Below are 12,436 nucleotides of genomic sequence, written 5' to 3'. Positions count from 1 at the left end.
CACAGTTACAATTCAACTCAGAACTGTGGGTACCCACAGTTATCCCCTGCACAACTATGTCCACAATTCTAGTTGCATATTTGCCATGATGGTTCAACAAGTAAACAAATATATTAGAAAAAGAAACAAAATAATTAACCAACCAACTGGCTTACAGTGGAAAGAGCAAAAGGAGAACAAATAGGAAAAAACTAAATAAATAAAATAAAACCCAGACACAAGAAAATCCAAGTGGACCTAAATAAAAAATTGAACCTACCTGCTGCACCAGAGAGCGAGCGAGAGAGAGAGAGAGAGAGAGAGAGAGCTCATTAGGTTTAATCTCTAACTGATATTTTATATCATGTATATGAGTTGGGAAGTCATGAGCTAAGGAAGCTTCTTCTAGGCAGATAAGGAAGGTTGATCATGACCAAGTTAAAGTGAGGAGTCAGTTTCAGCTTCCCTGGCCACAACTAGGTCTGAAATGATCTTGTCCATTCATTTTGTTGTGGTTTAGGTATTAATGAACTTATTAATTCCCAACCACGAAATTAAAAAAATAAAGAAAGAAACAAAGGAATTTGAGATTAAAGCTTTTACTATGCCACCCAAAATTGAGATTAAATCTCCTCTATGAAGCAACATCAACTGATCCACCAATATTTTGACGTCAAATGTATTCACATAGTATACAGCAAATAGAAGTTGGACCAGCTGGTGGTGCGGAGAATAAAGAACTCCCTTTTTTTAGAAAGACAGAGAAATAAACATATGTACATTTCGCATCATGTGCGCAAGTATGACAATATCATAGCTGATATGCATGTCAGTGCTGATGTCTTGTGCTGGAAACATTTGTCTGTACATCAAATACCTCACTCATTGCATCTGCAACACAACACCTTATAAAGTCTTCATAGAGATCAGCTGCTCGTTGTATTTCAGGTGCATCAGCCCAGTATTCTAGTATCAAAAGAGCATACTCACAACACCTGCAATAGAGCAAATAAAAGAGAAGGAAAAAAGGAAAAATAAATTGCATTGACTGAAACAATGACACAGAAAGTATCATGTAGAAGAAGCACAATCATACCTTGCACGAAGTACTGCATTACGGTCATTCTTCGCACAATCAGCTATACGATAAAGAACACGGGCAACTTTGCAATTACGCAACATCTAGAAAGACAAGTTGGTTAAAAATGAAGAAAAATATCCATCAAGAAGGAAGGTACCCAATAAAATTTATTGAGCTAAACAATACCGTTTTAATGCAGTTATCTGCAGACTCTGCAATCACAAGGACAGTTATCACAACAAGCTTGAAAAGGACCTGGGGTTCAGACCACAGTCAGAAGAATGTTTGAGCGTATCAAGAACCCAACAATTGATAAGAAAAAAAGGTGTACTTACCGGAATGAACATTTCAGCACACGCTTCAAAATCTCCCAAGAGCTCTTTGGATAAGAAGTTTAATAAGTGGCAAGCCTAGCAAAATAAAAGAAAACAGTTTCACCATGGCTACGATTTTGGCAAGCACTCACAAAATACAAAAACACCAGACTAATCCACTGCTGAATATAATGGATTTAGTTTTCAAGCTGCAAATGATCGTTTTCTGTGGGATTCAAGCACAATAATAAAGACAACAGAACTAGTTGCCGGAGCCTCTATCTCAATAATATGCTTAAGCTTTAAGCAGGGTTCGAGGGATTGGAGCAGGCAGATAAATATATGTATGCATGTTAAATATTGGATGACTGAAAACTGAATTTTTCTAATTTTCATTCTTTAATAAACCACAATTGTTTCACAATACTCGAATCTCACAAACAAAATAAGGACTACTAATTTTTGGAACAAGCAAAGATTCCAGCTCATTCACTAATGAATTTCTTGTGAAAAAAAATGGCCATTAGTTTTTTCGAAACCTTCATTAAATAAATCTCATACTAAATTTCCAAGAGATAATTTAACAAAGGGAATTTTGTCACTTCTAATGAATTACAAAGGTGTCCACAAACAGAAATTATAATTTATTGACAACTCAAACCTGTCTGAAGCTTGCTCAGGAACTGTGACATTTTGCTTGGAACGCAATGAAAGATTAATCTAGTTAAATTTAGTTCATCAAAATGGGTTGGGATTGTAAACAAGACACCACAGGAAACAGTTAAGAATGGTATCAATTTGGATGAGTTGTGGTACAGTAAGAAAAATGTGGAAGGTACCCTACTAAGGAGCACAGCACACATATTATTTGATGTTTCAAAGAGGACAAATCATCAAAATAGAAATTAAAATTTATGATAAAAAATTGCAACTAGTGGTAAAAGAAGCTTGAAATGACTAGATGGTTTGAAATTTATAGCTGCAAACCACTAAAACCAGAGCTCCAAAACACAATAATCTCAACTTCTCAAATATCAATGCAAGATTACACACACAAAAAAGAGACAACTAATCAGCACATTTTTCCATCAGATTAAGATTTTATAGCTTAACTAAAGTTTTCTTTTTTTAAAGCAAAACAAAGAAAACCCAAAGCTATCCTGCATTTTACTTCAACTGGATTCCAGTAAATTAGAGTGACCAAACAATCAAATGAAGCTACAATCTACCCATGGCTAATTTTAATCAGCAACTCCCTCACCCACCAACCTCCTTCGCCTAAAAAAGGAGAAGGCTTTATAATAACATTTTAAAATTCACAAAAATTCTACAACACCTGCTTTACTATGCTAGATCTTCGGTCTGACAATTGCGTGCTCAGTGGGCCAACAAGTTGTTTCAGAAGTCCACGGAAACACGGGTAATCAACTGCACCTGATAGAACAAAATAGTTGACAAACAATATATCAATATAACTTCCTCAAGTATTACAAAACCATGCTATGTTACAAGGCCAATGCCATATTAGATGAATAAAAGGTACAGTGAATCTCCTCACCAACTAACATGAAAAATTCTGTAATGATACCTTTTTTTCTTAATGGAAAACAGGCACCAAACAAAGATAAAAATAAACAGCTGCACAATGATTGCAGGAACAGAGATTCTATCCACGCACAATACCTCTTGTTTATTTTTCCATAAACCAGTAACGTAGTTTCTCTGATAACAAGACAAACAAAAGCAATGCAAAAACCAAGTAGTGCCAGGCACACCAATGAAACCGGGGGGGGGGGGGGGGGGGGCTTGGGGGAGTGCACCTAGGAATGGAGTAAATTAGCAAATGCATCAAATGTGAAAGCAATACAGTAGCTAAAAGGGTAATTCATAAAGAGAGAAAAGCAAAACAAAAGGTTTCCTTTTTTCTTTTTTACTAGGGGTACATCAAAAGGATATATAATAGTCAAATTGATGCCTCAAAAGAATATTAGTAAATCATTGAGGTTGCAGAGCAATGAAACTTTACCAGATACACCCTTTATATGTCTGCACATGAACAGCAAAAAAACACCATTTCATAATGTGATATGGGGATAAATTATGAAATGCACTGAAGTAGTTTTTGTTGCCAATTTTGTAGGTATAAGCTAGTGGGGATTTTGCAGTGATCAATGGGCTCAAAGAACCACATGTTTGAAAGAAAAGGCAATTTTTACCTTTTTTTTTGTGCGCACACTTGTGTGAGTCTGTGTTTGGAGTCCTACTCCATAGTAGGGTACGTGAGTCTTCTTGTTGGTCAAATTATGTTATTGGGTCATTACATCGGGCTTTTATTAGGTGTAGAATATTCTAATTGATAAAAACTTCTTTCTATTATTGATTCTTAATTAGGCAAAGTGTAGCAGCCTAGAATTACATACAAACTATGTCATGGTTGTATTACATAAAATGTTAATATTATGGGCATTCGAATTAGAGCTCATGTGGTTGTCCTGTAAATTTGAATAAGGCCATTCAGAATTGGCTTGTTACAAATGTGATAACCAAAAGTGTCGGGCTTTATTATAAAATGAAACAACTCAAAATTTATAATTTCACTTTCTTTGTTAATTTACATTTCTTTATCTCTTTTAAGACATAAAATTACCTAATCTCAGAGATTAAATTTTGAGTCAACTCATTTAGAAATTCATTAGTTTTGAATCAGTTAATTTAAAATTGAATCATTTAGAATTGTGCATCCAACCAAATCCTATGTGTTTTCTGTTTTTCTTCATCTGTAAAATGACACCATTCTCAGGTTCCCATTCACAACCCAAGAGTGGTCCCCTCTCTCAACCCTAAAACACCATCCAATCAAGCCAAATCTTATACCTTTCATCTAAACCAAAAACTTTTATCCTCCTCACCCCACCAAACATCCACTTGTTCTTTAGTCTAGGTTTCCTACAGCTTCCTACATCACAACAATTCATTTAAACAAATAAAATGCATGCACACCACAATTTTTTTTTATCAAACATGCCTCATTCCTTCAAAACATTTTATAAGAAACCCCATATTCAACCTTTCTAACAATTCAGGCCCTTTTTTTGAACTCTTACATTCATAATTTCTCTTTTTTTCTTCTAATCACAATTTTATTTTAGAAGACACAGTGAACAAATGATTTCATTAAAATATCACAAGACAATTAAAGCATTAAAAATAGTCTTAGGGGTTGTTTGGGATGATTTAAATAAGTGCACTTTAACTTTTTATGAAATATGGGTTGGGTTAGTGATATGATAGAGAAGTAATGTGACTTAAATAAGATGATATGACTTCAATAGGATAGTAACTTTTTGATTTTTTGACTTTTTTAGGTTATGACAAACAAGGCCTTAATTTAAAAGGAGGACAGGCAACAGACCTCCAATTACAAGACCTTCAACTTTCTGCATAGCTCCAATGCGAACAGACCAATCTTTCTCAGGTACAAGAGTCGAAGCAATTTTCTCAAATTCCCTTATAAGCTCCTTCTCTGAGTAAACTTTAATTGGGTCTACTGGTTTTTCTGTGACATCACTATCTCCTGAACATCACAAAGAACAAACCAAAGTTAACACCAATATTTCACTATCACAGCATCATCAATTATTATCATTCAATTATAGATTAAGTTATACTTAGTTTCATGTATCATTCAGCTCCAAGGCACTAAACTAACAATGTGATCTCATCAAATATATGCTATATGTTGTAAATTCATGCATGAGCAACGATTATATAAATTTTGCACATGAAAGGAAAAATAATAATACAATCACCTAGGTTTGCCTAGGTCTTGGGTGCTCTACTGAATTTTCTACAATATCCCCCACCAACATTGGGGCTTTGCACTCCAGTAAAATCCATAGGTAAGGCTACACATACACCTAGACCCGATCCATACCACAGAGCATCATTGACGATCCTCGCATAAAGAAAGATTTAATACCTTGCACATTGCCTATTAGTCTGATGGTGTAGAGAGATAGAGCACATTGGTGGATCTTCATATAATAAGAAGGCAAAGACTGATTATAACATGGGAAAAATCAGCTAATCTAAGAACCTAAACTTAAAACTTCCCTACCTTCAATAAATCTCATGGCACAACCAGTAAATGATGTATACGCACATATTTATAGGTAACAAAACTTAGTGATTCAATCACCTAGAAAGCCAAAAGTGGACTACAGGGAAAAGGAAATAAATAATAAAAACCTCACTATTTAAAGAGTAAAGAATTAACCAGAATTAATATATATATATATATATATATATATATTGGGGCAAATTCGACATTAAAACCCTGCACACACACTGACCAAGCCAGCCAAATTTTCAGACTACCCTAAAAATCATGAAATATCAAAAGTAACTGAAACAAAAGTATCCTTTTCCTGAATAACACCACTAACAAATTTGACAATAGAAGAAAAATAAAAGCCAATGCTACAAGCATCCAACACTTGAAGGAACAGTTTAACCCTCTCAAATGTCCCTCTATTCCATTCTTTCCAAACAAACTAAAAATTACAGTACGATAATCCTCCACACCATGCACCAACCTTGCTCCAACCTTAAGGATATCAACCACAAAGTATATAGGCAATATAGTTTTTGACATAACCTAGCAAACTCAAACCAATTGACAAAAATACAGTAAGTTAATAGTCTTAGATATTTAAGTGATCAATGCATACAGTAATGCGATGCATCATACCAAGTAGGAATGGGCAATAACAAAATATAAGATGTGGAGAAAGAACTTTTCATATGAATTCATAAATATGTCAACAACCACCAAATATCTGTGAAGTTTTAGATTGAAGCACATAAACCTCCAAACAGAGACACCTCCCGAGTGGAATTCTTGGCTTTTGGACTGCTCCTTTTGGGATTAAGGTTAGCAGGCTTCATCTCAACAGCGGAATAATTATTTGTAAGTCCATCTGATGAGTGAACTTTTGGCTCAATTCTCTCTAGCCTGGCATTAATATCTCTTAACTGCAGTTTAATACCATATTAATCAATAAAGTTGAGTGATAATATCAACTAAATAAGGCTCAAATTTTATCCTACACTAAAACATCATCATCTAAAATTGAAACATATATAAACATAAAACCTCAATCTCAGGAGTTCTTGATCTTGAAAGTATTGGGCGAAGGAGAGAGCAGATTCAAATAGCTTTGCATACAGATTATACTCACCAGTGATGTGGGAAGATGATGACGCTGAAGTTCATCACGAAACTGAGGCCCAGCCTGAGTATACATCTCCTGAGAAGGGAACAAAAATCAGATAAATTCCCTAACAAAACAAACTTGAATAATTGAGCAGAAAAATTCAGAAACTCTTATTCATTATCCAGAATAAAAATAAAAGATGCAATCTTCTCTACATACTATCTTATTACCTCCTCATTCTTCCAAACAACTTCCCATAGAACATTCTTTATAAGCACCCTATGTATACAACACATACCACTACTAACAAAGTTGTTTTAAATGCATAATATGATGTTCAAACTTTGCATATATCCTTCTACTAAGTTTCAGCTCAAGTTATAGGAAAGCCTCAGGAATGAAAGGTGCTCGATATCCTTCTACCATTGAAGAAGCAGAGGTTGATTTGACTGGGGCTTAATTATCAAATTTATAATTAGAAGACAATGGAAATGGTTCATTAATAATTCAAAGAAGCATTAAAGCAGCATCTCGTCGTCAGAACAAATTTGAATTTTCAATAGAGTGAACAGTTTGAGTTAAATGTCCAATGTTTAGGGTAGCTTCTACCGCAGATTTGATTTGTTGCATAGGCTCTCATGTCTCATCAAATTACTCATTCGTTGCTATCTGGTCATAGAAACCCCTTCAAGCCATCTTGCGCAGAGGAATCAATAGTAAAAAAACTGCCACCCCGTAAAACAAAATTGGAATCTTGGAGGCTCAGATAACTCCCTCAAGAGCACCATTATTAAAACTAATTTCCCTTTTCAAGCAACCCCCAACATACACACACACACACACACACACAAAAAAAATTTAAATTCCTTAAAAGAGCAATAAAGTTTTTGCAACTCTGTTACTGTAGAAAATATAACAAAGTTCATATTTATCAAGACCAATGGGAAATACTGTTCAGCTTTAGACGAGTAGTCAGTAGTGTGTACAATAAAAACAATTCCACCATAAGTTTTACAAACCTCAATACATGATATAGCTGCTTCCCTTACACCATGATTTGGATCATTCAACATCTGCAAAATCTGATAATCCAAAAAAACCAAGTAAGTTTCTCTCTCTTTTTAATGTAGAATAAGTGAAATTACTGCATACCAAAGGTATCTATTCTACACTCAAAAGATAATAAATGACCATACAGGAGGAAGAATAGCACGTTGAAGCGGGAGCTCAGTAGCTGCAAAAAGACCGATTGCTGATGTGACTGTACGTGCAAACTCTTCCCGAACTCTCCAGCTTTTGTGTGTCCAAGCATAAGACCCTGCTCTCTCGACAATGAGAGTTGGTGAAGAAACCTGAGACAAACAATCATAATTCATAAACTAAGTGCATTTTTATTTTTTTGTGGTTTACCCTTTTTCTTCCACAAATATGTCAATAGACTAAGAAAGAAGCCTAACATGGCATGGCAGTATGATCTACACAAAGAGACAAACAAAAGTTGGTACTGTGGTCTTAACATTAAGTAAAATGCCCTTCATCCATGGTATAAAACAAACAAGAAATTACAAAGCATCTCAATATAGGAATGAGAGAATGCCTACCAAGTTCAATGCCCATGCCATTAGTCTATAAATCTAACTAACCAGCAATTCTGTTGGATAACACTCCCCCCCCCCCCCCCCGGGCTGTGATATACTATATCATCCCCATATATAACAGTTTCGTACCTTCTAGCCACTATATGTGTGTCAGAAACACAAAATTCATGTAGGTTTTGCAATGACCATATGATTTGTCTAACAGCGAAATCTCAATAGGAATGTCTAACTCATCAAAAAATAAAATTGAATTCATGTTAATTGATATTGTATGTGCAAGCACAATAAAAAAATCCATGAGCTATCTTCTTATCCATTGTGAAATGATAAGAGAACTGTGGTTTTTAATTCTTGTTTTGTTTGCAGTAGCTTCGTGTTCCCTAGAAAGGTGGGGGATCTTCTCTATGTTTGGCAAGGAACTCAGGTTGGGAGGAGAAGAAAGGTGTGATATTTGGCTCCCTTGGTTTTAATATGAACAATCTAAGGTAAAGAAATAGGAAGAACTTTTGCTGAGAAAGAATAGTCCATTTGAGAATCAAGAGTAAAAGTATGTCCTCTTTGTATAGTTGATTTTCAAGCAGGTTAACCCACTCTTGAACTAAATTTTAGATTTTGTGGAGACTCTTAAATAGTTTTAGTTATATAATTGATTTAGCTTTTGTGCACACCTATACGAGGTGCACCCCTTTGGTGCCTCATTTTTTATATCCTTTATCATACTTTATCCAATTAAATATATACATATATTCAAAATCGAGGTTGTGAGTTATGATTATAAAGGCACATTCGCTTTAGCAATTAGACAGTAGACATATATACACAGCATCTCACAGGGAATCATGGAATTCTAATTTTGTGGAAGTTTATTAAACCGGATGTACCAAGGTTTACGAATTTCAGGCGTGGTCCCAATTCTTACCCACTGACTTTTTATAAGTAACAAGTACGTATTACAAATAAAGATGCACCAAGGGGATGCCGCCCAAGTACAAAGCACTAGATCACCCACTGATTTTAAGCTTTTCCAACAACTAAAGCATACAAAAGGAACAACGGGGGGTGGAGGGAAGGCAAGAAATCAAAGTAAAAAATACATACTCTTGGCACTCTTGAGAAAATAAGGAATGAAAGGAATCAGGATTATAGCTTACACCTTGTAAACTCCACCAAATACACAAAACAAACAAAAAATGCTTAACTACATATGCACTAAACATAAAATTCTCCTACTCTTGTTACATAACTTATATCATATATATGATTGCATAAAAGGTCATACTCAGCGATGGAAAATGACAAGGCATTGAATGAAAAATAAGTTAAAGAATAAAAGAATTTAACATTATTATTTATTAGGAATAATGGTTTTATTGAGATTTTAATGTTTAATTGAGATTTAATTATTGCAGTTTCATTTTTTGTAACTTCAATTAGAGTTTCCTATGATACATATAAATATGACTTTCTGTAATGGATTTATCAGACTTGGCTTGACTTTTGCCATTGTTTAGTTTTTTTTCCCTTTCGTTTGTTCCAATCTTTTCTACCATCAAGCCTCATCCAATGCACTGCCTACCAGACTTTCTGTAATGGATTTATCAGACTTGACTTGACTTGACTTTTGCCATTGTTTAGTTTTTTTTTCCCTTTCGTTTGTTCCAATCTTTTCTACCATCAAGCCTCATGGTGATACTGATTAGTGATTCACTTACTTGCACCCGCACCACAAAGGTTGGGGGAAGATAGCATTCATTAGTCATCACCATCATGTCTGATATACGTGATCACATGTATATCAAAATTGAATGTTTCTAGTCTAAAACTATAAATATCTCTATTAACTACATAGTGGAACAATAATGGAATTAAACAAACATGATTACCAGCCAAAATCAACATCCGCTGACTTGAGAAAGTTCAAAAAAAAAAAAAAAGAATATTCAAGATATTTAAATCAAATCAAAAGATTTGATTCGAAATCATTGATTCAACAGATTTATACAGCAGTGCACTTCAGTTAAGTTCATTTCCAAATATGAAAGAAATTTAAAAATAAAATAAAATAAAATACCTATACGCACTTAACCCGAATTTCAGTTCACCAAAATTCAACTATTAAAATAAAAATATTGTAATCAACAAACACTGGAATTCACCCCCAAAAAATAAAAAATAAAAATAAATTCAACAATTTCGAACCCTGCATGTATGCAATTTGGCCCAAACGACCATAATTAGATCACATATTTACTAAAACGAAATATATATCCACACGCATTAAAGAAAAGGAGTGTGCGAGCGAACCTCCATGAGAGTGAGCAAGAGGCGCCTAGCAGCGTCACGAACGGGCTGTTTAGCATCGCCTAAACGCTCAACAGTGGCAGGAACCAAGGCATTGAAGTGAAGCTTCAAGTGCTCGCCGGAGAGAACAGCGGCGGAGGCAAGAGCCTGAAGAGCACCTTGAGAAACCCTAAAATTGTTGTCCTTCAAGAGATCCAAGCAACAGTCGACGAGAGAAGTGACCTCCGACGACGACAGGCTCTTTCTGGAGGCTTCTAGAAGTTGGTGCAGGCGCTCAACACCAGCCATTCTCTCCTTGGTGTCCTTGGCTCGAGCCATCTCCAGCGCCTCCTCCATTGCCGCAATTTTCGAAGATTTAGGGTTTCTCTGGTTGGATCTGGCGGCGGAGGGCTCAGATCTGCGGTGGATTGAGCGGTTCGAGTCGGTGAATTTGGCGGAAAAACAGTGTGAGAGAGAGTGTGGGTCTGTGTGTGTGAAGAGAGAGAGAGAGAGTAAAATGGGGGTGGGAAGCTTTTGCCAGATCAACGGAGGAGAGAAGATATATCTATCTGGGTTCGGGTAGTAATTGCGAAATTTACCAAATCATATTTGTCGTAATTTACACGCACTGTACCAGAGTGCACTGAGACCTCCTAACCCGTGTAATAAGCCCAGTCCACCGCCACAAACATGATTAAAAAATAAATAAATAAATCTCCAATTTCTTTTAATAATTGGTTTTCCGAACGCACCTCCATAATTGAGAGGGTAATTTATATGAAAATTGGGCCGAGCTAGATAAATGGGCTATTATGGGCCGCAGTACGAAAGGCCGAGTAGAATGACCGTATAAGTTACTCCGGTCTTGTGAATGTTTTGGAGTTAGTCCGGTCCTAGAGTTGAACCGGTCTTGACATGTTAGTTCGGTCTAACTGTACCATGAGTTGTACATGAGAAGCCGAAGTAAGGAGTAAAGGGAAGAACCGAACTAAGTATAGTCCGGCCTACTCTACAGCTCAGCATAGCCAAGATTGCTTCGGTCATGATGGAGTTCGGCCGTGGTAATAACCATCTCACTTGGTTTAAGCAGTGAGGGGAGTGTTGGAGGATAAGGATTATTCTTCAGGAGGTTAAATCCTAGGAGGACTCTGTGTAGAGGAATAGAAGTCCTACTATGATTGTGTCATGCGAAACCTATAAAAGCTCACAAACATCACCTTGGGAGAGGTAACACACAACTTTGCTTTCTGAATTCACAGAGCTTTGTCTATTTGTCAAGTTTGCTGACTTAGGCATTGGAGAGGTTTCCGGCACACACCCGCCGGCTAGCTCACGTTTGTGTTTTCAGGTGATAAGGCGACGTCGTACGGAGGAGTGCAGACTTGGTCAACAGGATTATACAAGAAGGTTTATTTCTTTCCCGTACAATTGGCGCCGTCTGTGGGAAGTTACAGACAGAACAAAACCTCTTGACTAAAGCTTCTCTTTACAAAACAATGGCGCACAATAAAGAATTGCCACATTCCGCCATCGACGGGCAAACTCCAGATGGGGGCACAAGGCGCGAAGGACTACCTTCTATCCCTCCCATGGCGGACTTGGAGCCCCAACGACATAACTCCAGGAAGGATGCTAGGGGGAGGCAGACTAACAGCCCCCGTCACTCTCGTTCACAAAGTCCTGACAGGCAAAGGCAGAGGATTGATCCTCAAGCTCTGGAAGACCGCGTGAAAGGGCAAGATGAATTGATAAGGAAGATGGCGGCGGACATGGAGGCCTTGAAACGCTAGATGAAGAAAAGAGAAGTGGCGACAGGAGAGGGGCGCAAAAACAAGACGTCTCATCGCCACTCAGAAAATTGTAGTAAGAATACCACACCCTCGCAAGGGGAGAGCAGAAGCCTCAGGACAGGCGATACTCAATCCAGGTCTTCCAGAACTCGTCACTCCAGGTCTGAGATGACGAGAT

At 36.6% G+C, this 12,436-nt stretch overlaps 1 protein-coding gene across 3 annotated transcripts in view; it reads right to left on the bottom strand.

The window, feature by feature from the left end:
- CLASP (CLIP-associated protein) overlaps positions 1–11,149 on the bottom strand; it is a 19,001-nt gene extending 7,852 nt beyond the window's left edge. For all 3 annotated transcript variants that reach the window (XM_082906448.1, XM_082906449.1, XM_082906450.1), the window contains exons 1-11: positions 10,493–11,149; positions 7,787–7,942; positions 7,610–7,672; positions 6,615–6,683; positions 6,243–6,408; positions 4,787–4,948; positions 2,711–2,808; positions 1,396–1,470; positions 1,247–1,315; positions 1,076–1,161; positions 857–974 (exon numbers count right to left, since the gene is read on the bottom strand). In XM_082906448.1, coding sequence (XP_082762574.1) covers positions 857–974; positions 1,076–1,161; positions 1,247–1,315; positions 1,396–1,470; positions 2,711–2,808; positions 4,787–4,948; positions 6,243–6,408; positions 6,615–6,683; positions 7,610–7,672; positions 7,787–7,942; positions 10,493–10,825 — 1,395 coding nt within the window. In that variant the 5' untranslated portion in view covers positions 10,826–11,149. The remainder of the gene's footprint in view (positions 1–856; positions 975–1,075; positions 1,162–1,246; positions 1,316–1,395; positions 1,471–2,710; positions 2,809–4,786; positions 4,949–6,242; positions 6,409–6,614; positions 6,684–7,609; positions 7,673–7,786; positions 7,943–10,492) is intronic.
- Positions 11,150–12,436: the final 1,287 nt, after the last annotated feature.

The sequence above is a fragment of the Camellia sinensis genome, chromosome 14 (assembly GCF_055761805.1).
Source record: "Camellia sinensis isolate YWXY chromosome 14, ASM5576180v1, whole genome shotgun sequence".
NCBI lineage: Eukaryota > Viridiplantae > Streptophyta > Magnoliopsida > Ericales > Theaceae > Camellia > Camellia sinensis.
This window is presented reverse-complemented; position numbering and strand designations above follow the sequence as displayed.